At 39.0% G+C, this 27,010-nt stretch overlaps 1 protein-coding gene across 2 annotated transcripts in view; it reads left to right on the top strand.

Moving 5' to 3' along the window:
* pafah1b1a (platelet-activating factor acetylhydrolase 1b, regulatory subunit 1a) overlaps positions 1–27,010 on the top strand; it is a 66,149-nt gene that overhangs the window by 14,069 nt on the left and 25,070 nt on the right. For both annotated transcript variants that reach the window (XM_056263469.1, XM_056263470.1), the window contains exon 2: positions 10,096–10,335. In XM_056263469.1, coding sequence (XP_056119444.1) covers positions 10,304–10,335 — 32 coding nt within the window. In that variant the 5' untranslated portion in view covers positions 10,096–10,303. The remainder of the gene's footprint in view (positions 1–10,095; positions 10,336–27,010) is intronic.

Below are 27,010 nucleotides of genomic sequence, written 5' to 3'. Positions count from 1 at the left end.
TGAATCGTTTCAGCCCTTGAAGCTAGCGAGTGTTTTCACTTTATTCATGGAACTTGATCTTGTGTGAGCCAAGCTCAACTTCCATAGGAATGAACTGAAAACGCTCGGTTTGCTCCGCTCGCGCTGCACCAGTGTGTGCCATAGTGTGTGCACGCTAGGGGTTGAACCGATTAGTCGACTAGTCGACCTTAATGAAATACCGCGACGCTTTAAGCTTGACGTCGACTAGTCGCGTGATCATGTGACAATATGATTGCGCTAATTTTGATACTAACATGTTGCAGACGACAACAGATGAAGAGCCCAGAGGGTCATTGCAGCAAGAAAGCAGCATTGGTACATCAAGTGTGTGTAAATACTTTACTAACCTAACACTAGATATTGTTGAAAACGAAAGTAAAAGCATATACGCACGCTCACTGTTTTACCGGAAATGAGAGTTTAGTATCTTTATTAAAATAATTAAAACATTTTTTTTTTCATTTATTTATTTAAATATATTAATGACGTAGCTAATTCACCCGCAATTAATTGGAATATTATTGTGTATTACTTGGATCTGCGCAGCCGCAGATGTGAATTTATAGCTTTTTTTCCTTTTCTTTTTTTCTTTTCATCCTAAATGATGATGTAACTGCGGGCTGTGTACACCAGGCCACTTCATGTGTTTCTGTGATCTGATAGCTATCCGATCGTGAAAAGACCAGGTGTAAATGCCCTCCGAAACGCACTCGAGACGGATTTAAATCCGATCGCTCAAACCGCTTCAGGGGGAGGTCTGGGCCGCTTAACAGACGAAACTGGACAAGTGTAAATGCATCTGGTTGTTGAAACCACATATGTAAATTGGACTTCTCCCAACAATGCTAAAAATAAACGTGTGAGAGCGTATTATAGCGATGAAGCTATGGCAACACGAATCGGCGCAGATGAGCAGCTGAGCATAGCATTGCAAGCCAACGTGCAAACTATCGCATCAAAGTGAAAGTAAGTCGCAGACGCTTAACACACAATCATCTTCAGTAAAAGTAAGAAACAAAATGATCTTACCAGTGCTGTCTCTCTCATTGCGGTCTTTGATTTTGAAATTAGCTGATGATCAATAAAATGCAGCTCATTATTGTTGCTTTCGGTGACGTGAACTCTGTTAAATCTGCATAGCGCGTTGTTTGAAGATCGGATATATATCTGTTTTGCGAAAACATATTTATGTGACCAGGTCAGGTGTAGGCTAAATGGAATCGTTTTGATAAATCAGATCAGTAAAAACGCATGAAGTGACCAGGTGTAAACGGCCCCATTATGAGCTGTCTGTCAGCATCTGTATAATTTTCTGTTAATTCCTTGCAAATTGTGGCATGTTGCAAAGCAGTCCCATTTCTTGTGTGTTTATGAATGACGTCATCGACTAGTCGACTCGACTTTGATGTCATAACAGTCGACTTCAAAAAATCTGAAGTCGTTCAACCCCTAGTGCACGCGCCGTCAAACAGTAGACATGGCGACGGCAAGCGTAGATGTTGACGTTGACTCATTCAATCGGAGGTGTGGCGGCATTTTGACTTTCCGTAGACTAATATTAATCACCACCGTGAGAAGCACCAGTCACCTCCGTTTTCATGTAAAAGTCATTAATACGACAATTGCGAGAGCCACGGAGATCACAAGGTGCATCAGTGTTTCCGTGGCAACCAGGTGTTGTATTTATTTTACTATCTCTTTCTCTAAATGTGTTGTTTTTTTAACTCTTACTAGTGTAATGATACAAATTATAACAAAATTAGAATCATGATACCATCTGAATGTCTCAACAGAAATCGAGACTCATCAGACCAGGCAACATTTTTCCAGTCTTCAACTGTCCAATTTTGGTGAGCTCTTGCAAATTGTAGCCTCTTTTTCCTATTTGTAGTGGAGATGAGTGGTACCCGGTGGGGTCTTCTGCTGTTGTAGCCCATCCGCCTCAAGGTTGTGCGTGTTGTGGCTTCACAAATGCTTTGCTGCATACCTCGGTTGTAACGAGTGGTTATTTCAGTCAAAGTTGCTCTTCTATCAGCTTGAATCAGTCGGCCCATTCTCCTCTGACCTCTAGCATCAACCAGGCATTTTCGCCCACAGGACTGCCGCATACTGGATGTTTTTCCCTTTTCACACCATTCTTTGTAAACCCTAGAAATGGTTGTGCGTGAAAATCCCAGTAACTGAGCAGATTGTGAAATACTCAGAACGGCCCGTCTGGCACCAACAACCATGCCACGCTCAAAATTGCTTAAATCACCTTTCTTTCCCATTCTGACATTCAGTTTGGAGTTCAGGAGATTGTCTTGACCAGGACCACACCCCTAAATGCTTTGAAGCAACTGCCATGTGATTGGTTGATTAGATAATTGCATTAATGAGAAATTGAACAGGTGTTCCTAATAATCCTTTGGGTGAGTGCATGTTGCCTAAAAAAAAACGTATTTACTTCAGCATTGCGTGATACTATTTCTAGTGATTTCAGTCATTTTGACAGATAATAAATTGCATTTACCTGTGAAAACAAACCTGGAAAGAGGCGTGAGGATTTGGGGAGAAAAAAGAGATTATGAGAATGCAGTGACTGAAAAGAGCTCTTGCCATATTCTACTAACGTGTAACGTTATTCATAAATAAAACATGAAAGAAAACGGATAGCTCATTGAGTCAAACTGCCGGATAAGCTTTATTTGTTTTGGGCAACCTTATGAATTGAAATGATTAGTTTCAGTCTTTTTGAATGGAAGTTCCCCAAACCGAAAGTGCCACCCATAATTCAAAACGCAGTAAGCTCGTCAGGAATAAGGTGAATAAATATATTTTTTTATAATTATTTAAATGGTTGATTTTATGAATTCAATTAATTAGACATGCTTTTTGATTACAAAATTTTAAGTTACCATTAAAATGGAGTCCAAAAAATTTAAATGGAAGAAAAAAGGAATTTGGGAAAATATAAAACGAAGCGTATTTCATAGGGCCCCTGTAATACTATAACTTGAATAATATTAGACTGTATTTACTCTGGAAGGTCTAATACAGCAGTATTTTGAAACGCATCTGATTTTGTTTGTCCCATCTAGGGCTGGGTGGTATGACAATATATTTTTCATGCCAATCAAATGATAATGACCGACAACAGACACTCGTGAACCGTTAACTGACAAGATTATTTTAAATCAGAATTAAATTAAATTAAATTAGAATGGATAAGTCTATGTGACCCATTAAAAATACCCCAATTTGTTTTCATGGGGTTTTAGTTTTACATGTGGCATTTAAACAGCTGCATAAACAACAGAACACGAGGATTCAGACAATGTCACATCAAATTTTTTATATTGGTAATCGTAATTATCAGTTTTAACCATTATCGTGCAGCCCTAATAATAAAAATTATTAAAAAAAAAGAACTATCATAAAATATATTGTTATCGTAAAATAAAATTACTTGTATTGTTAAATAAGGTTTTGGTCATATCCCAACTAGGAATGAAACAATTACCAGTTTCACGATAAAATGTTCTGACGGTTAGTATCATCATTTAAAATTTAATTATCTCTGTAAATCCTGTCTAGTAGCCAGCATCAGTCTGACAGAGGCACCGTGATGCAACATTGTTTTTTTGTTCGAGAAGACATGGCGCAAGGCAGTGACAGAGCTCGGGATATTTTTCAGCCGTCTAAGAGGACCAAATCTGAGGTGTCATATTTTGCTTTTTGCAAAAGTCCTGAGGGAAACCTAATTGAGGATGGTCACCCTGTCTGCAGAACATGCAAAAAGAAAGTCGCTGCAAAGGGGGAAATAATTAATAAATATTATAAGAAATTTATTTTTACTGAGACATTTCAGCTGGGTTCAAATGTCACATCCATAACGCTGGAATTGCCCAGTAGTATTAATACTAAAGTCCTCTGATTTCATTTTCAATACAATCAAAAACTGAGACGCAAGATGGCAAGTTGCATATGAATAAAATGAGAAAGCCGTGATACAAGAGACATGGATGTGCGCTGTTATAATGCGTTTCTATTGATGGCGGTCATATAAATTTAAAGCTGCAGTATGTAACTTTTGGCGCTCTAGCTGTTCTTGTGGAAGAACATTGTAGTTGGAGCTACTTTTCTCTGTTTATGTCTATGACGAGTCATGCAGGTACTGGGCTACTCCGCAGCGATACGACCCGTACCAGTCTAAAATAGTCCTAATATAAACACTTATTACAGCCGTACCGTAGTGATTCAAGATAAGACAAAAACATGGTTTGGAAAATGGATGATATACTTGCTCATTATATAAATTTTAAAGGCAAAAAAAGTTTCATACTGCAGCTTTAAAGGGGACATATCATGCTAAATCCATTTTTTTTAGCCCTTAAATGCATTTTGTTGTATATTTGGTAGGGATGCAACGATACCGCTTTTTCAAAACCGATCCGATCCGATACCAAAATTCTGAGTATTGGCCGATACCGATACCAGTGCAGTTTTTTTTATATCAAGTAAAATTTATATAACTCTGTGTTTAACACACAAAAGAGTGATTATTAGTTCAACACACAATCTACTTAATACAGATAACTTAATTTTAAAGAAAAACAACAAATCCAAAAAATATTTGATCATAATCTGTGACAAAAATGCTATTATAAACTAGATTAGTGGATAATTCAGCAGTAAAATTTAGTCTAGAAAAATCACGAGTGCACAATAATTGTATAAAATCTGAACATTTAGTGAAAAGAATTAGGGGAACAAATAAGAGACAATAAGTGTAACACTAAATCTGGTCAAACGTTACAAATGGATTGTTGTTTTTGTATTGTTGTAAAATACATTCATGAAAAACAAGATAACAAAAATCAAAAAGATAAATTATTATATATAGCCTATATAGGCTACTATAAAATTGAGACATGTTTTAAATGTATAGCACAGCTGTTTAATGAGGCAGCAACATATGATAGATAGGACAGAACAAGAAAGGCTATTAATAATCTTTCATTGCGCAAAAGTAGTATGATATGATTATGAAAGACTCCAATACAGTGCGGCACACATCGCTTATGCGCATCGCGAGCGCAGAATGATGTGCTTGAAGCAACACGGAGTCACAGCGCGTCGAGTCCGCATTTAAAAGTTCAAAGCACAAAGGAAATACATATTGATGCGTAGTGTACACAGTATCTATCTAATCTATGCAATCGTTTATTGAGCCTTTTCTTTTAACAGTTTTAAATTTCAGTTACTGTGCGCGTGAAGAACTATATAGTGCTCTGACTCTACTTTAGTGTTGCGATCTAACAGACGCCCGGTAGAAAGTAACATGATTTAGTTACAGCAATAAAGTCCAGCAATATAAAGTTGTTTTATGCGAAACCATAGACCTTTATCTACAGATCAAGTATAATAATAGTAACATTGAATCATCTTGGAGAGTTTCCTCGTGTTGACTCTTGTACCCGAACGCGACGCGCTGTTTGATGCTGAATGGAGAATGACTGACAGCCGCAGCGGAGGGAAAAAGTTTACGTGGTCTTGAATTTAATGACTTAAATATTCATTTATATCTCACATTATACTATATAATGGCTTCAGAACACTTAGAAGATAGTGCACGAAAACTTTATGGTGCTTTATATAATGTTTTTGTGCCTTTTGTGGGGCTTAACAATAACACAGAATAATATGCACAATATCGGATTTGGATCGGCCTCGTCTGACCGATACCCGATCCGGCAAAAATGGCAGTATCGGAGCCGATACCGATACTGAGTATCGGATCGATGCATCCCTAATATTTGGAGTGTTTAGAAGTACAGAAAAGTTTAAATTTTTCTCTTCAGGTGCTTCCTTGATATCTTTATATTCTGTTTTGGTCATATTTTTCAACCTGTTCCGATTTTTCTGTTCTCTATGACGTTTTTTGAACTATTACGTCTAGGGGTGCACGATTCAGAAAATGTCACGATTCGATTCGATACCGATTTTTTGTCTCAAGATTCGATTCAAAATCGATTTTCGATTCAAAAACGATTCTCGGTTCAAAAACGATTCACAGTATATAAATGTAGTTTACTTTTTCCTATGTGATTGATTGCAGTAGACACAATTTAAAAGAAAAAAAACACAACAAATTTAATGTAGTTTGATATTAGTTATGTCTTCATACAAAAATAAAAACTTTTGCAACTAAAAAGTGCAAAGTGCCAAGCTTTGGCCAGCTTTCAAATACATTTAATTCAAGTTTAAAATAAAACTTAAATAAAAAGCTTTTACATTTAGCTTTAAAGTGCTGTAGTCAGATCAAACAATTAATGCTAAATGTGGTTTAAGGACTACTTCAGCTACCAGGTCAACAGCTGACTGTTGAAATGTGAACTCGACTGGGCACATTGAACTTCCTAAAAATATACTAATGTCATAGAACCCTTGCGAAATTATTTTAAATAGATTTTAAAAAGCCACTGCTACTGGTAACATCTATGGTTAGATTGATTTGTTTAGATCCAGTGAAGTCGTTCATAGGCGTAATTTGCGGGTATCTCCAGTTAACTAGCAGAGCCTTCATTTAGTTCGCTATTAAGTAAGAGATCTGTTGTTTTTGAAATCAAGCTGAGCGCTCGTGTCCGCTGCTATCAGTGTCATGGATACAGTGTTCTCTGTGGCTCACGCAGTCTTCACTCGGACGCGCGCTTCAATCTATCGCCGTTGTGGAGACTCCGGTAAAATCTCAAAAATAAAATGCACACAAACGTGATGAACATATTGGGTTTTGATGAGAGAGAGAAAAAAAACTATACGAGTGCGGTTTAGAGGCCGTAACCTCTGACACGCTTGGCAAAATATCTACAGACCATTAAGAACTCAAACATAATCTGCGGATCGATGCATTTATTCACAGGTTGAGCAGAGAGGCTGCAGTTTGACCAGCGGGCGGCAAGAACTTGCAATGTAACTATTTATCAGACCGGCCCTCGCAGCCTCGAAACACTACCGAACCACCGGTAAAAGTCCCGACTCACCCGATTGCCACTCCGCCCGTGCACGCCATAAAAAAAAAAAATATGAATCGATTTTTGGAATTCTATGAATCGATTCTGAATCGGTAAAGATTGAATCGCGATTCAAATGTGAATCGATTTTTTTGCACACCCCTAATTACGTCACAGTATTTGCAGCGGAACTGCCAAATAAGGACATCGACTTCCGGCCCACCACTTCGAGCAATCCGCCATTTTTATTTCTCGCTGCAATATTGTAGTCCAAGCTAAAGGATGCAGAACTTACGAGAGGGTGAGTTAAAATGTTCGGTTGTTGGATGTAGTAACCCACAAGCTTCATTACACCGTCTAATGTAGATGAACTGCCGTGCTTGTGTTGTAACAGGGCGCATGTTTGCTAACTGAAAGAACGAGCAGAGAGAGAGACCCGGTCGCGCGCGCGCACTCTCTCTTCGGAGCCAGGCGAAAGTGTAAACAAGACTTCACCGTCTCCAAACTAGGCGCTGTCTTGCTCTCTCTCCCTCGCACATATTAATCAAATTAAATCGACACGGTGGTAAAAGGTCGGAAGACCAAAGTTTCATGTGTAAATACAGTAACACACCATTGCGATACATCCATATGAAGACGTTGTTCTGCAGGTTCGTCGTCTTCATTTTCATCTTACTCCGGCTCCGACTCTGGCTAGAACATGTAAGGCTGGCTGGACAAGTCTTCCGTTGTTGGCATTTTGTTAATAACGTGTGAATAAAACAGTGGAGTTGAACCGAGTGTCACCGCTACAACCTGGAGAGGGGGCGGGGTATAAAGTGTCTCAATTGTATTTAAAGAGACCGCACCAAAACGAGTTGCTCTCAGACGCACATCAGAAAAGGGGTAGAAAAGGGGCCTGTGGAGCTATAATAATGAGGAATTCAGACCCAAGCATTGCAGTTCCGCTTTATATAGACTACAAATGTATGATTTATATGTAAAAAGGAACGATTTAAAAGCATGATATGTACCCTTTAATGTTTATGCTTAAAAGTAGGGATGTCCCGATCAGGTTTTTTTGCCCTCGAGTCATTTGATTTTGAGTATCTACCGATACCGAGTCCCGATCCGATACTTATATAATACATAAAAAAATAATAAAGAAGAGAGAAAAAACAGATTCAGGATGTTCCTTATTTTTTATTTAATTCACCTTATTTTAACATTCAACAACTCTGTTAACAAACAGAGCACTTCTGTGAGGTAGCTTGAACAATCAAGTAATAAATAACATAAAATCTTCACTTTTGGACTTTAGTGCAACAGTAAATATAGAAAAAGTCTAATATAAAAACAAAGAGCACCTCAACTTAAAATACCCAGCAGGCATGTAAACAAAAAATAAAAATGTTTTAAAAGTGTATAAAAAAAAAAAGAAAAAAAGAAAGAAAAAAATATATATATATATATATATATATATATATATATATATATATATATATATATATATATATATATATATATATATATATATATACATACATACATACATACATACATATATATACATTAGGGGTGTAACAGTTCACAAAATTTGCGGTTCGATATGATACAGCAAAAAGAAAGAAATGCCAGAGAAATTTCCTATTTATTAAAAGAAAAACTATTTTTAAATAAGTTTGAGTTTTCCTACATCTTGAAACTTTCAGGTTTATAAATGGGGGTAATCTTTGAAGGATTAACAAATGTTTTGGTAATCACATTAAAAATAACATTTAAATATATATTTATATAATATTTGAGTTTTGAAGTGCAACATTAAGTCCATGTTCATTCACGGCACAATGTTTCTCCTGTTCCCACGTCAGCGCTGTTTGATCTAATAGAGATCTACGGTAATAACGGAGAAATGTGAATGCTTCTCACTAGATCTCGCAGCGATATTACTTCAGTGGCGAATTCAAATGTTCTCTTCACTGGATCTCTTAGCGCTGTGTCGCTTGATCTCGCGCTGCACAGATATTGCTGGTCCGAACTGATAATGGTCCGTTAAGTACAATATAATGAGAAGCGCAGTTTCGTTCCGCTTTCATTACGTTTGCCATTTGATGTTGCGCAACGTTGTGGTGATCGCGCCAGCGCGGATTTTGTCTGCAGGAAAAATGGTCCTAGGAATCGTTCGGTTTGTATGCGTACCGAAACGGTTCAATAATAACGAATACATGTACCGTTACACCCCTAATTTACATATATCCGAGTCCTGATCGGAAGGTAACCTCCGATTCCGATCGAGTCTGAAACCACGTGATCGGGCCCGATTTCCGATCGCGTCATCGGATCGGGACATCCCTACTTAAAAGAAGTGCATAGAGCTGCTAATTTTTTTGTCGTTTGTTAATTTTTAAATGTAAAACTTAAGTTTTCAGTGTGTAGGCCTATATCAGTTCTCTTTGAACATTTTCATCTCATTTTAACAAAACCCTGATAACATTGATAATCGTGATATGAAATTTTCATACCGTTCATCTCTATACCCAACCCTGTTGACTGGGGATGACCAGCTGCTGTGATCTTCAGGCTTGTACTGTGCATTTGGCTTTAGTACTGTAATAGGCCTTGGTGTGTAAAGTAGCAGTACTTTTGCCATCCATACTGCAGTGCACAGTGATCTCTCTTTTAGCTGAGAGAAATTCAGAGGCCTTCTTGTTGCTGTCAAACTGTGCATCTCACTGGAGTGCAGAAGTAGGTTGATGACGTTAAAATCTGGGTCAGCGGTCCCTTTTACACATGTTCAGAGCTCCTGACAGGGGCAGCAGGAGTCCGTAACAAAACGCTCCACATGGCAGCCGATAGGGTGGACTGAATGCAGGCTAGAATGAGATGCGTGCTGGGGGAAATAGAGCAGATGGAACACCTGATATGAAATGTGTGTTAGCCCCCAAAGCTACTGTCAGAGGAACAGGGTCAGTAGCGTATTTCCACTGTTGCCTTAAGCCTGTGTGACCACTGCGCATCTGGACTGCACTTATTGCATTCTGATTCCGTCCTGTTATTGTGAATGACTGATTGTGAATGAAAATCTTTTTTTTTCTCTTCACAGATGCAAGGACTGTCTTGTTGGTAGATGCCTGCAGGCTGTCAATACGTGGTGTTCCTGGAGACCGTCTTTAAGAAGAAGTGTTTTGGGTGAGCTGCTGACCGCCCTGCAACCGGACCCGACGTCCTCTCTCTGATCTCCTGCCAAGGAGACAGCAGTTGCTGCACTCTCTACACCTGACCCCCATCCCCGCCCTGTCCCCACCGCCACCATGGTGCTGTCACAGAGGCAACGTGACGAGCTGTAAGTTCTCTGATCTCTTCTCAATCACAGCACTGTGATAGCACACCTTCGAAAATACATCTATGAATGTGATTGACATCATCTTTGAGTGCTCGTACCTCATTCAACTTTTGACTACAGTAAAGGACCGTATGTATTTATCAGGGAGTTTGACAGTTGAAAAGATCACTGGTTCACTGTCATGAGGAATCAATGAGAAGATGACTACAGACAAAGCCTGGATATAACAATCCTTTTGTGTCCTATCAGGATGGACATTATTGTAATAGGCTCGAGAGAGCTTTTAAACCACTGTGAGAAATGGTTTAGATACATTGATGCCACATGCTGTTTTATTCTGAAAAAGGACTGTTATTTGGTCTGGTTATTGAGTTGTCTTGCAGTTGTATGAGGATAAATCTGTCCTGAGGTCCCATACACGGTGTAATTAACCTTCGAACGTGCATGAGTTGGATAGATAAGATTTTTTAATCATCGGTATGAGGTAATGAGGGAGAGATTAAAATAAGTTGAATATGTAAAGCTGTTTACTCTCCTCCATAGCACAGGCTGTAGCCTGGCTTTCAATGAACAACCTAATGAAGAAATTGATTGCAGGAGCTTATCATTTGTTATCCTGACGAAAACGTGAGAAATACAGATTTTCTCTCTGTTTGGCTGTTGATTTAGAGGGTTACGGTTAAGGTCCTGATATACTCACTGCAAAGTTCTTTTTCTTTCTCCGCTTCTAGGTAAAAAGAAGTTCGAAATATGATTTCAGCGATATTCTGTTAGAAGTTTAAAGTTGGGATAAAAAGAAAAATGACAAAACTGCAGAAAGGTTGTTAACTTCCCACCCTGCATAGATTTTCTAGTATAAATGTGAACGGTGCTTTTAGAATGGCAGCAAATACTGGTCAGTTTTTGTGAATACTGATAGAATACCAGGGGGCATCTTGATGCATTACTTATGGACTGCATGGACTGCATTTATATAGCGCTTTCACAGACCCAATGGCCACCAAAGCGCTTTACATTTGCCTCACATTCACCCATTCACACACTCATTCATACACCGACGGGCGACGGCAGCCATGCAAGGCGCCATCCAGCTCGTCGGGAGCAGCCGGGGTTAGGTGTCTTGCTCAAGGACACCTCGACACTTGGTCAGGTGGAACCGAGGATTGAACCACCAACCTTCCGGTTTGTAGACAACCCACATGAACCACTGAGCCACTGCCGCCCCTTACTTACTGCTGGATTCATTGGACAAAAGCGGAGGGGAAATGGAGGCATTGACAAGCTGACCGCCTGCCTCAACAGTTTTCCTCTTTGGCTGATTTTATACAGAACACATGAATGGAATCTGTGTTTTTCAAGTTATTCAGGCTTTTCTCAATACATTAGAGCACAGCTGCTGGCCATACAGAAATGATACTTGAACTATTTAAAAATCTTTTCTGGAGAACATACAGTTTGTCTATTGTAAGATTTGTTCTCTTTGGCCCACTTTTATATTTGATTTATTCCGGGGGGTTTTCTTGCCTGTCTAGGTTTTTCTTGTACTTTTTATATATGCATTTTAAATAGATTTGCTTGTTCATTAAAAAAAATAAGAATTATAAAGCATTAAGAAAACTGTGTCAGGATTCCTGGTGATGTTTATCTTGGTCATACGGTTGCACAACCTCTTAAAATTGCTATATATAGTTACAAAGACATAATGGAGTCACTCATACAAGAGCACATTGTGTTTTTGCTTTGAACGCTTGGCAGATTGAAGCCTGTGAGGGTTTGTTTTAAAAATAAACACAGCGCACTGCTCTTTAGACACATATGCGAGATGTGGGTATTTATTATTAGGGCTGGGTATTGACACAAATTTCACAATTCGATTTCGATTCACAAGCTTGCGATTCGATTTCGATTCAATATTGATTATTTTGGATATCAGGTACAATACATGGCAAATTTTCTCAAGGAAAACAAATCTCTTAACTAATGCTGTAAACTATGGGAGTCAGTTGTAGCCTACTAGGCTTCATTAGCCAACTATAATATTGAAGGTAAAAATGTACTGATTTGTATACAAACACTTAAATTACACTTATTTATTTTTATAATAATGTATAAAGTTATATGAAATGTAAACATTTAAATGGTGGCTGTCATAAAAACTTGCCAGATTTATTCAAACATGCATTAAATATTGAAGAACATTAAAAATTATAATGAATATGTAATATGGTGCATATATTTAGCAAAATGCTCCTCTAGAGTTAATTTTTCTAGCTGACTAACGAGTTTATGGTCACTGGATATGGTTTTTCTGAGGTAAATGTGACGTTACCTTGTTTACCAGCTGTTTTACTGACGTCTTTCCACGGTTGAAACACTGAGCGATTCCATGTGACATGATACAGATTTCGATAAGTTGTACTCTATCTTTTAACTCCCTTTCGGATGCTCATTCATGCGCTGTAACTATTATTAAGGCGGAAGAGAAGATCATGTACGCTCCGCGCTGCTGCTTCTCTTGAGCTGAGCTGCGCCAGAGCGATCTCACGCCACAGCGCCAAAACGGTATTTATGTTTTTGAATTTCGTAAGAAAATGGACGTAATTTGAAATCTCAGACTTTGTTTCATATCAATAATAACATAGCACAAAGATTATGGTGATTTATTGGATGGGATGCGCGCTACAATGTTCCATTCATTCATCAACTGAAAACAGGATGACTAGCCTAATCGATTCTTGGGATTTAAGAATCGATATTGGTTCGTAAAAATGAGAATCTATTAAAATCGAGAAATATATATATATATATTATATATTTTTTACCCAGCCCTAGTATTTATGATGGAAGTTTTGCTTTTCTCATGTTAACATTGAATCAGGAGTCATTGCTCTCCTGGAGCTAGAGTTTAACTCTCTCAGTGTGAGCTCATAGGTCAGGTCTTCCTATAGGAGCTAAATATTGCTGTTGACTCTGTGTTTGAGATAAAATGCGCTCTCATCTTGCTCCAGGCTATCTGTATTTGGTTGTGTTGCTTGTATCTTGTTATTAGATCTTACCTTCTTTGGCTTTGGGATTTTATTCTAATTAAACAGATTTGCAAGTTAATTGTGAAATTATTCGTTGCTGATCTACTGAATAATGCTCCTTCTTAACCTTCAAAATCACCTCAGCACTGAAATCTAGCACTCCATTCATGTAAGGTTCAGCATTTGTCTACGTTTGAAATGAATATAAAACAACAAAAATGACAACAAAAATACAATTTAAGTTTTTTTTACTTTTTTATATTATTTAAATTAATAATAATAATAATTGTTGTTCGTATATTTCAGCGTATATTTTATATTCAGCTTAGCAGGGTTTCAAACAATGTGAACAAAATATATTGTGCGTGTGGTTGTGTAGTTTCATTGTGACAGCAGTAGGTTTCGTGTTGTGCTGTGCTGTGCTGTGCTGTAGGTGTGGCAGGTGTGTGCAGGCCTGGACTCTGGAGACCACCTCATTCTAAAACATAGCCTCTTTGCCAACCCCTGGCGAGCTCTGATAAAGCTACCGCCAGCCAATCAGCAGGAATCCCATCACCAGTATGGATTTAATCTGCAGACTGGCACACGAAGGAGGTGATGGCCCTTCTGCTGCTCTTCGGAGCTTCACCCATCAACTTAGATGCTACGTCAGCACCTCTAGAGTCAGTATAGACTTCAGATTGAGATTTATTATGTTACTGTAGATGGCTGAAATAGGGTAATTGAAATGCCAAATATTTGAGATGTTAAGAAAAGGTTCAGGCAGGGGGTGTTTGAATTGCAATTTTGTGGTGGTGTAGTTGTTTATGATTAAGAGATTCCTGAGGAGGAGCTGAGCAAAGCTTTACACACATAATACATGCATTAGTGCCACATGCAGTCAGAGATTACTATGCCAACCGCCACTCCTTCATTGCGGCGAGGGAAGGTGAATGCGTAATCTAAAGCTTCCTCCCGATAGAGTGTGGAAATCCCTCTGCTCCTGCCTGCTTGTTGTGTGTGTGCATTCGTGAGATTGTGTCATGGCTCAGGACTTATTCATATGATTGTAAACAAAAACACAGTATTAGTGCTAAGACCTGCTAGTCGTCTTAAGGGGCGTGGCCTCTGCGGAGCAGCCCAAATCTCATTAACGCTTCTGTCAAAGGGACTGTGCGTGTGTGTATGTGAGACAGCTGGCTAAACACTCCCATGCTGTGCACACACACACATCCAATTGCATGTGCCCGTTACACACTCTAGCTCAAGGTCTGCCGTCTCTGAACTGCCAGAACATGGATCGTTTGCAATTAACCCACATTCATCATATAATTTTCATTCATTTCATTATTTATTTATAAAGCACATTTAAAAACAACCCACGGTTTACCAAAGTTACAATCTATAAAATTACAGACATAAAGTTAAATTATACTTTAAATACATTATGATTCAAAACTGAATACTACATTAAAGATCCACATTTAAGTAGGGCTGGGTATCGATTCAGATGTTCAAATTCGATTCGATTTCGATTCTCGATTCGACTATAATGAATATAGATGTAATGCAATTTCTATATTAATAAAAAAGAACAGTGGACATAAGTTTACAAGTGGTTAATTAATACAAAGAAATTAAGAGCCACAAACCTGTATATAAAACTCTTTTTATTTTAGGTACACTATACACTAAATGCATACAATGAATAGACAGGATTTTGATGCAAGATGCTAGCCTGGTTAAAACCAGACCATTCTCAGTTGTAACTGAGTTATGGTCTGGCAAAGCTTCATAGACAAATCATTTCCAAAGGGGCGTCACCAACGGACGTAGCTCAAATGCCTCTGGGCGCAATTGGATAGACCTAAAACCAATCAGAGCGATGAAGGAGATGACGTATGCAGAGCGACGTTCGTCTGTTATAGAACAACTTAGTTTGAACCCATATTAGACATTCTCTGGTTTGAATAAACCTTTTACTGTCTATGGAATAAACGAGCAGACACTGATTAGCTACTTGCTCTACGTTTATTTAAAATGAACAGCAAGACAACTAGAAGTGAATGTGCTTTCCATTAAATAAATCACACAGTAAACAAAACCTTAACAAAAAAACTTTGCAATGTACTTTGCAATTTAGACGCGCAAACTGCGTGCCGGTACGGTGAGACGTACATGCACGGGCAGATTCGGCTTGAAGTCGGTCATCCTCGGACGCGGCGTCGCGCGCGCTGTTACAAAAAAAGCCGTGCACACAGCCAAGAAATGGGGTCTTGTGCACCGAACGTGCCATTTTTGCCGCGCGGACCTTCGCGCTCGTGCGGACGCGTCAAGTATAAAGGCCAATTTATACTTCTGCGTCGGGTGCGCGCAGTAGGTACGGCGTAGCATACGCACAGACGCGTACCATACGCCGTACCCTTCGCCGTAACCTGACGCGCACCTCCTCAAAAATGTAACTACACGTCGCGACGACGCGGACCGCAAGATCTGTGATTGGTCGGCTTGGTAGCATCGCGTTTCCTCCTATGCATTTCCGGCGTGTTCTTCTGCACCGCCCGCCATTTTTAAATTCTAAGTACAGCGAAACTGTTAAAAAAAACTAAAAATTTACCTTTTCCACCTCGATAAGCTCCAACTCCAACATGATCTGCTCTCTTTCAGTCGCCATTGCTTGTAGTAACCTAAACTCAAAACAGCCGCGAGGAATCTTCTTCTTCTTGCCGCGAGGAATCTAAACACAGTGGAACATTAAAACCCTCCGCCGCCAACTAGCGTTTCGGCGCTGTACTGCAGAGCAACGCAGACCTAAACGCAGAAGTATAAATGCTCATGACGGCGTCGCCTACGTGCGTAGCCTACGCCGTACACTACGGCGTACACTCGAGGCAGAAGTATAAATTGGCCTTAACGCCGGTTTCACACTGCACGCGTTAGCAGAGCGTAAGCAGCGCAGGAGCAGTGCGTACGGTGAGCGGAAGCAGGACACGCACGTTTTGCTTTCATACTGGCAGCGTTTGACGCGCGCGGCGTGTTTACAGACAAAGTACTCTATAATGGGTAAGTTGGCATTGCTTTATTTCGTTTTCAAATACATTTAAGAGAAAAGACTGGTCAAGAAGCTTATTTCATTAATTAATAGGCTATATTATATAACTTTTGGTTCATCTTTGTTTTTGTTGACTTTGTTTTCTGTTTAAATTGATGGAGGTCATTTGATTGACTGTTTAAAACACAATAGATATCATCAATGCGCTTTTGGGTAAAACTGCGGTGTATTTTGGCCATGATAAATGCATTGTCACTTTAATTCAGCGTAAGCCGCGCGGCAAAAATAGACAGGACGCCGAAACGATCGCGGCACTGCTGCTCCTGCTCTGCTCCTGCTACGCGGTGCCGCGCCGCCTCTGCGTGCGGTGTGAATGCTCTAATCTGTTAACATGGGCGCTGAAAAAAATACGCTCTGCTAACGCGTGCAGTGTGAAACCGGCGTAAGGCCGGAGACACACTGGCTGCGTGGCGTGAGCGTCTCAGCTGCGTGGCGTGTCCGTTTTTATTTCGGCTCCCATGTTAACAGGTTAGAGCTTGCACACTGCCTGCGTGACACGCGCGTCTCAGGCGCGGCATGAGCCGCGCGGAAAACGCGTGCATGCTAGAAATAGAACCGACGCCTATTTTTCACGCGACACGCAAGCGTGTTGGAAGCGTTTGCAGGCAAAATAGTATAGGAAAAGATGTTTATATGTCATTGTGTTCACGAATACATATTAATAAATTACATTTTGATGTTTGAAAATCTAGGTTTTGACATAAATTCAGATATAAATGTCTGAGTCCTGGTGTCCACTACAGAGGTCATAGCATATGAATAAAATATAGCCTATATATATTTTCATTTGTTTATAATGCTCTTAACAATGTGATTACATGAAATTTAAAAAAAAAAAAACTTTGAAAAAAACTTTCTGGGCCTCAGGAGGATATAAAGTTAGGATAGGCTACAATAACATCGTAGTGTGTCTTCTGAGTGACGGTCCAACATCAGGTAGGCTAAATATAGGCTCTTTAAAGCTACACAAAATTTGTAAATGTTATTGAAATAAACAGACAGCCGCATGTTTCCCTATTTTTCGGATTTTGGAAGATGCGTGATAAAAGTTGAAATTGTTGTCGTAAAGGCAAGAGCAACAGTAATCCAAATGTAGACTGGTCTGTCGGCGCCCTCCCTCTATGTCACATATAGCGAATATGTATTTGTTTACGCCACGCAGCGCCGCGTCAGACACGCTTCTGCTGTGCAAAGACACAGAAAACGCGACGCAGCCGCCACGCAGCTGACACGCAACAGAAACGCCACGCTCACGCCACGCAGCCAGTGTGTCTCCGGCCTAAGGCTTTACTGTACGTTCACACCGCCGCCGACTTGAGCTTCCAAAGCAGCCGGAAGTCATTCATTTTCAATGGAAGCTGGCTTCTCTCAGCTGCAAGGAGCGTCAAATCCCTCGGCGTCGCGTTTTGGGCGTCAATCAGAAAGTTGAAAGAAGCTCAACTTTATGGTAATGAGCTATGACGCGGTTCAGCGGCAAGCAGCGGCAAAACGCCTCAACCAATCGGAATGTAGACGTCCTTCACTCTGGCTGATTCCGGAGAAACATACGATGTGAAATTTCGTTCCTACCAAAACATTAGTTCCGAGAAAATGGAGGAGAAGCTGATAATCGCTGTTGCTGGGTTTCCTATCATATATGATATGACGTTGTTGCACCAGCCGGTGATACTCTCCGAATTGATAACGGTCCTGGAGGGTGTCATGAACCCAAAATCTCCGAGTCCGACGTCTTCTCCGCAAATAAGCAGCACCAAACACAACAACTTCGCGATTTTCCATAATGATCCAGTGATACACATTTGAGAATGAGCGCAACTTTTATTTGATATATTTACGAACTCTCGTTTTAAGCGGGAATGCAATTCATTTGCTCACGGTGACAACGATTTGACCAATTGCTAATGCAAATATTAATAATAATAGCTAATTATTATTTTTTTCCCCGACCAAATGTGACCAAAACGGTTATAAAAATGCTGTCATTATAAAAGGTTTCTTCAATGTATTGCTTGTTTTTTCTGTTTATTACATTTCATGTTGTGACACTTCTCTTCTCCCTGCTACGTCAGAGCGTCCAAAGCGCCAACGAGCTTCCCCGTGCTTTTTGACAAGCGTCCTTGACAGAGCGGCCAGAGCTTCTTTGACGCTCAAGTCGGCGGCGGTGTGAACGTACAGTTACTCCGTGTCAGCGTACGCTCTGGTCGGTAAAGTGGCACAGACCTCTCCCGAATCATCTCCAGCAGTAGCAGCCTCTGAAGCACCACTAACTCCGCCTCCGTTTCCCTCGTAAGCTGATATTAGTGTTTAAACATTCTCTATAAAAAATGTTTGTGAAAAAAAAATATTTTAATAACATGGTTTTGGCGGTTATAGAGTTCTAATGACGGTGTTCAACTATAACCGTCACACCCCTAGTTCCACGGCGGCATCTATCTTTGTAAATGTACAAAATCTGCTTCACCGTCGCTGTGCTGTCGTCATCGTGTAAAGCCCGCCCCAACGTTTCTGATTGGTGCCGCGATTTTGACGGATTAGAAATGGGCTTGAATGAGCTCTTTGCCAGACTAACTTGCAGAGCAAATCTAAATTTGCCGGAAGTTGTCTGGATTTTCCCAGGCTAGCAAGATGCAAAATTGATGCTAAAAATTGGACAAGTCAGAACAGTCGCACGCCTTGATCAAACAGCTTATTTTATCAGCTTATTTTATGTTTAAGATAGATAGATAAATAAATATCAGTTATAATGTTTTAGACAATTTTTTATTACAGTGATCTCACCTAAATGTTTGTTTTTACAATGGGGTAATTTTTTTGTTAAGAGTTTATGCAACACATGGAAGCTTGATTTCGATCTTTGAATTAAATTGAAAAAAGTAGCACAAATAAATACAATATAGAATAAAGACACAAATAAAGAGACATAAAAATTAAAGTTTTTGGGTAGGTCAGAAATACTACAGAAACTGAATAAAGTAATCAAATGTAAAATAACACTGGATAGTCTTTTAGTCCTGACTGAATTAAATACATAGGCTATTAATTCTGATTCCTTACAATTAATGCTATATTATGTTGTTTTGACAACAAAATTAATGAGACACATAGTGCTGCGTTCACTTTAAGAACTAGTGCACGGATCCATTACTGTTTCATTATACTGTCTGTCACACGCGTTTTATGCTTATTTAAGACCTAACCGACTGTCTTTACGAGGTTCCTCACCAAGACCAGAGTTTTGACATAATTTTGCGTGTTTTTAACTGTTAAAGCGATATAATCCACGAAAAAGAACTTTTGTTACTGGCGAGCTGTTTGCGAGGCGGATTTAGGCTTTACTGTATGTGCACGCAGTGAAAAACATCTGAGAGTGCGTGAGCACGGGATAGTTTAAAATTGCTTGAATGCTTAAACTGGTAAAACTTAAAAAGATGTGAAAATGATAAACGTTAGTTACGATGCAATGCTGGCCAAGGTTGCTAGACCTAAGTGACCTGGAAGGGTTGTGAGAATGTATTAAATCAGATAAATACCCTGGTGCTAGGCCGTGTAACGATTTAAAAACAAAAACTCAATTCTCAGTTTTACCGGTATCCAGTGTAGAGAAGTTAAAATAGGAGTGATGTGATCGAATTTTTGACTACCAGTCAACAGCCTGGCAGCAGCATTTTGAACCGTTTGAAGACGCCCAATAGATGATTGGTTAACTCCATAATAAAGTGAATTGCAGTAACCAAGGCGTGAGGTGATGAACGCATGGATAACGGTTTCAAAGTTCTTTAGAGAAAAGATTTAACTTTTGCAAGACGTCGCAGGTGAAAGAAACATGATTTTATGACGGAATTAATTTCTCAAACTTGAGGCCTGGATCAAATGGGGTAACATGAGAATTTAAGTCGCTAAGGTCCGGATTACCAGAGTCATAGAATGACTTGGTCCAAACAGTACTACTTCAGTTTTATTCTCATTTAAAGCCAAAGAATTGTGTGTAAGCCATAGTTTCACTTCCTGAAAACATGCAAGGATTTCTAAAGAACTTGAATTTTTTTTTTTAAATGGGAGGTACAGTTGGGTTTTGTCAGCATATAAATGAAATGATACTCCGTATTTGGAAAAGATGGATCCCAATGGCAGCAAGTATAAAGAAAATATATCACTAAAATAAGACTGTCTGTATGTTTCATTCATTTATTTGGCTTTCTTCTCTAGTGTCACATTTTCTGGGTAGGGTTTAAATTTTCAGCACTGAATGATTTTCGAGGCCTTCAAGGTGTTCAGGTTGGTTTAGCATGTTGCTATGCATCAACTTGGGTGTTTAATTTATTATTTATTTTTAAATCCCATTTTAAATGGCAGTCACCATTTTCATCTGGTTGTATATAATATTCTGGTGGTGCCTAGATATGGTTCAGGTCCTTCCTCCAATCCATGTCTGTGGCAGTTCTGCAGGGCTTTGTTTTTGATCTCAAACTAAATTCATAAATCATTTAGCCTAAAACATTTTTTTGTTGATTATTTCTTTTTTTTTTTTTCATTTAAAAAGCAAGATTGTGTTGTAATGTAAGCAATAGTGTTGCTTACTGTAATGCAACACTGCATATTGTTATATTTAGGCTACATAATGCATCATTTGCTTGCTATATCTTTGGTTTGAACAATAGCCTTATTTTTACCAATGCACCAATATCTGCTTCATGCGTGTCAATATCATGGTTTCATTATTACATGCTCTCTTTTGATTTTTGTAAGCTCCCTGTTCATATTACAGGCATTGTTTGACCTATTCACTAACATGTAGTATAGATGAAATTAACAAGGCTTTTTGAGAACTGATAAGGTGAGAATGTTAGATATGCTGTGGCTCCTGCATTATTTCTTGGGGTTTTCTAGTTTTAGAGTCATCAGATTTGAGAGCTTGTTTGTTATGGTCTGACATTTATTGAACTGGTTCTTACTGGAAACCAGTGTTCAGTCTACTTGGATGCTTCAAGAACACATTGTGTGCGCTTACTCAGCAGACTTGCAGCAACCTCCGTTTAGGAGCCTTTTATCAGGGAATAATGAGCTCTCCCGTAGAATCCCTGGATAGAGTCACAAAGTGAGAGTGCTGGCTTTGATGAAAGCCACTTTCTGTCGGCCATGTTGTTTCATGTACAGGCTAGCTGCAGGGAGATCAGACTTCTTTTTCTGTTTGTACAAAGGTTACCAACTTTCAAAGCCTGCAAAGGGACTAATTCTGCAGTCCTGTGATGCCATGTTCTGATACATGATGGCAACTGGATAATAAGCAAAGCAAATCCAAATGCCCAGAGGCAGTCAGACAAGATATACCCACAGGGGATCATCTGAGTCTGAGAAGACTGTTTGTTTACTGAGGAGAGATGCACTGGGTTTGTGGAGTCGATATGGGAGGGGTACGGGATGCTGTCTTGCTGGCAGTGGTGATGTGGATCCGGAAGCAAGCACTTAGCGGAAATGATGTTCGAGCGAGATGACTCTCCTCCAAAAAGAATGAGGTAATGCTGCTCATCTCTTCTCCTGCAGCCGCTCTCCTTATTCACTTTACACATTGCACATGCATACTGCCACCGCCCTGCCTGATATTTATAGTTTGACGTTTGATGAGGACTTGCTCTTGTGCTACAGATTCAGTCATGTGGTCCTGAAACATACTGTTACAGATCAAATGCATCAGTAAATTAGCTATTAGATATATATTGTGAAATTAGTTATATTTTTCCCAATTTCCCTGTTTTATTTTGAATTCTTCTGGATTCTATTTTGAATGGTTTAATTGAATTTAAAAATAAAAAATGATGTCTAATCAATTGAATTCACAAAACTTAACTATAAAAAATGTATTGCATTTTAACATAATAGGGCCTTATGAAATGTTTTATTTTTTCAGAAATTTATTTTTCTGGATTCTGTGTTATGATTTATATATTATCAAAAAAAGTATTCCTTTTTTTATTATTATTATAAACGTGTATGCGAGGGTCCAAGTATGTTATGCGCAAGACAAATTTCGTTATCTGAGTAGTGTGTGTACCGCTATGGCGTTATTATCCTGGCAAATGTCGAGAGCGCATTATTGTAGCGCGAAAGTACATTAATATTATGCGCGAGCGTGAATCTCTCTGCTCGCGCGCGGAATCTGATATGCCGAGCGCGAATCTCTCTGCTCGCGCGCGGAATATGATATGCCGAGCGTGAATCTCTCTGCTCGCGCGCGGAATATGATGTGCCGAGCGCGAATCTCTCTGCTCGCGCGCGGAATATGATATGCCGAGCGCGAATCTCTGCTTGCGCGCGAGAACTGGGCGCGTGCTCTCAGATACACTTCTCTTGTAAGAATTCTCTCTCTGGGCTGAGTGGGCTCGCTGCCTCGCTCAGAGAATATGCCTGCACTTAAAAACGTGTTCAGTGCAATCGCGAATCGCTCCTCTTCCCCAGCTAACAATTTTAGGTTATAAGAACGTTTTCATAACATTCCCATTAAGTTATAAAAACGTTATTTCTGAATGTTCTAGGGAATTTCAAAAAGTCCCGTTTTATTAACGTTATTTCTTGGTTATAAGAACGTTCAATTCTCCCGTTATGTAAACGTTGTATTAATGTTATTTCCTGGTTATAATAACGTTAGAACGTTAAATTCTCCCTTTATATAAACGTTGTATTAACGTTCTTGCTTGGTTATAAGAACGTTATTCAAACGTTCAATTCTCCCATTATATAAACGTCCTCTTAATGTTTTTCTAAGATAATGAAAAACGTTTCATTCAATAAAAAACATTAAGAAATGTTTTAATAATTATTAAAACCTTTCTTAATGTTTTTAATATAACAAGGTAGCCTATATAATAGGCCTAGCCTATATGAAGAACCTAAAACAAGAACTTTCAGATTTTAAAATTAAGACAAAAATTTTAAAAAAGACCCATGAATCATGTCTATAATATGTGTAATGTAGTCCACTGAAGTTGAGTTGAATTGAACCCAAGTATAGTTTATTCCAATAAACCGATTTGGGTTGAAGTGACAATATGAAATTAACATGAACATAAACTTGGACTAAACATAGAATCACCAACAATGGTACAGGGAACAAAGCTAGACAAGAGACAATGGGAACACAAGGACAAGGATAATGACCAAAAACAACCAATGACATTCACAAGTTAAAGTTAATTTAATTTATATAGCTCATTTTTACAACAATTTCCAAGTTTATGTTCATGTTAATTTCATATGGTCACTTCAACCCAAATCGGTTTATTGGAATAAACTATAGGCCTACTTGGGTTCAATTCAACTCGACTTCAGTGGACTACATTACACATATTATAGACATGATTCATGGGTCTTTTTTTATTTATTTTTGTCTTAATTTTAAAATCTGAAAGTTCTTGTTTTAGGTTCTTCATATAGGCTAGGCCTATTATATAGGCTACATTGTTATATAAAAAACATTAAGACAGGTTTTAATAATTATTAAAACATTTCTTAATGTTTTTTTATTGAATGAAACGTTTTTCATTATCTTAGAAAAACATTAAGAGAACGTTTATATAATGGGAGAATTGAACGTTTGAATAACGTTCTTATAACCAAGCAAGAACGTTAATACATACAACGTTTATACAAAGGGAGAATTGAACGTTCTAACGTTATTATAACCAGGAAATAACATTAATACAACGTTTACATAACGGGAGAATTGAACGTTCTTATAACCAAGAAATAACGTTAATAAAACGTCTAAAAAACGGGACTTTTTGAAATTCCCTAGAACATTCAGAAATAACGTTTTTATAACTTAATGGGAACGTTATGAAAACGTTCTTATAACCTAAAATTGTTAGCTGGGGAAGAGGAGCGATTCGCGATTGCACTGAACACGTTTTTAAGTGCAGGCATATTCTCTGAGCGAGGCAGCGAGCCCACTCAGCCCAGAGAGAGAATTCTTACAAGAGAAGTGTATCTGAGAGCGCGCGCCCAGTTCCCGCGCGCGAGCAGAGAGATTCACGCTCGGCATATCATATTCCGCGCGCGAGCAGAGAGATTCACGCTCGCGCATTAAATTAATGCATCCGCATTTTCCACATCTTGGAAATCATAGGGCAGCCAAAAATGCTGTCTAAAGAGGCAGCTCTGCATGTTTTGAGACAGTTATTTGTTTAGTTTGAGGAAGCCCTCTCTAAATGAAGATTATCTTTTGTTCCTTGTCTTCAGCATCTCTGCCCACTCAGGTTCTTCGCCACTTCGCTTCTCGGTTTCCATGGATACCAGCCCAGAGCTTTGAGCACTCATTTGTTTGTTCACAATGTTTTCTTTTCTTTGTCATTTTTAGTACTATTTCCACTTTTTTATTTGTGTTGCGACTGTGCAGATAGCAGTATCACAAAAAATAGCTCTTGTGGCTTGCTGTTATTGAGATCTAGGATTTCAATGACATTTATTCAAAAGCGGTTGGGCAGATGTTTGAGGACTATCATGCACCTAAGGGTATAACAGTCATGACACTTTACCTCATAATGGGAATTATTTGAAAGCAATTTGTTGTTTTTAATGCTTGCTTGTTTACTTATGCCTGCCAACACTGATCTTTGGTACTTGTCTGATGTGGTACATCCACATCATGCATGAATGATGAAACATTGAAATTTCATCTTATGGCCATCTTAAAGGCCATGGTGCAGGTTAAACACCACTGTCGATTAATGGGTACATAAAGCAGTTAAGATATGTATATAAAGTTAGAAATGTCTCCAAAATGGTGTTAAAGTCCAGTTTTTGACGTTTTTGGTTAGTAACGGTTATTTTTTTACGCGACTCGGCGATGACGTCACATGAGGTAGACGCAGGCAGCGGCGCGCTTGGTTTAGTTACAGTTCTGATGGTTCACAGCCGAGGAGATCGATGTTCTCGTCAGGGCCGTAAAATAAAGAGAAGTGACATTGGGCCGGGGATGGGACAAACCCACCCAAATTAGCTTCGGTTAAACATGCACATAATAATTTGGGTAAATGTGTACGCTTTATGCCTATTTTTCCTATCGTCATGAACACAACAATGATTTCACTCGTGTTTAAATAGTTTTCCTTATAATAATGTATCATTTGCAAAAAGTAAAATGCATCTGTGTAGATGAGAGAATCATCTACAGTGTATGCGCGTTGTTCATTCTGTATTATTCCCAAGCATGCGCGCTTAAAATAGCATCTGAATGTACGCGCTAGACCCAGACTTTAGACTAGGTTAGGGGGACCAACAGTCCTGTTTTCACGTCCTGTCCTGGCTGGGTTTTTTTTTTTTTTATTATGAAAATGTCCTGGTTTTCAAAACTTCTGGGAAAGATCAGCTCTAAAGCAAAACATAGATGGGCAAACAAGGAGAATGAGGAAGAAAAACAGGATAAAGAGGAAGACTAAAGATACATTTTGTTAGTTTGTTTTTGTAAGCTTGTGAGAGCTATTTTTGTTAAATTTGGAGGTATTTCTTTTAGTTATTTCTTATTTATATATTTATTTTTCTAATACAGAAGAGACATTATTTCATTCATTCAAACCTGTAATAATTATATATTTCTTTTTCTAATACAGAAGAGACATTTCATTCATTCAAACCTTTAATAAAACAGGCTCTGAGAAGGCTATCTGAATTTGTGTCTTGTAATATAACCATTTTCTACAGAGGAGGCATAGGCTACTTTAAATATACTGAAATTAATAAGGCATCATTGAGTAAATTTCGAGTATAATTTGAGTATCTGTTTGCCAGGCCGAGTGTCCTGCTTTCACCTCTATCTCCAGTGAAAATGTTGTTTGCAAACGTAGCTGACGACGAGTAGGCTGGTCATGTCTTCAGTCAGTGTGATTATTGTTGATAGTGCTAACTAGTTTTCCTCGTGACTGTCATTGACACCGTCAGGCTTACCGGGAGAGGGAGTGAGTTCTGGGCGGTGTCGTCCCATGAAAACTGTGGTGGAGAGCTTGTGTTGTAGGGAGGTGAGCGCGTTTTGGTTGCTGGTCGAGGACCTCACCCCGCGGCCAGCAGTTGTAACGTGCCTAACGCAGCATCCTGGATATGAGGCATAATGCCTGAATCCGTTTGTGCTACACATAGCATACTCACACTTCATGCAGGATAATGCTCCCCTTCAAGCCAGCACGCACGAGTATGTTCATGGTTTATGTTTACTTTACCTTTTTATTTTTTACACCGAGTCCTTTGAACAACAGCTATAGGTGACAGGAGATGTGTTGCATACACAATAAACATGCATCAGAGACGTTTCCAACCTACTTACAGAGTTTAAAACTTAAGAATCTTTCCTACTTATCCCTAGGCAATACCGGTACACTGCGTACAGGCAGGCTATACGCTGGCCTGGGCTTATGGAGTTTTAGGCAGGAGTATAAGAAGCCTCTCGTGTGGTTTCAACCATCAGACAACAATTCCAAAGTCGTGACCAGACCTATCAGGGCTTTCAATCGCCTCGTTTGGATGAAAATGTATAAAAATAATAATTGCTTATTCTGTTGTGATCGCCCAATTT

The sequence above is a fragment of the Rhinichthys klamathensis genome, unplaced genomic scaffold, assembly GCF_029890125.1.
Source record: "Rhinichthys klamathensis goyatoka isolate OS25496 unplaced genomic scaffold, OSU_Roscu_1.1 h1tg000206l_1, whole genome shotgun sequence".
Classification (NCBI taxonomy): Eukaryota; Metazoa; Chordata; class Actinopteri; order Cypriniformes; family Leuciscidae; genus Rhinichthys; species Rhinichthys klamathensis.
This window is presented reverse-complemented; position numbering and strand designations above follow the sequence as displayed.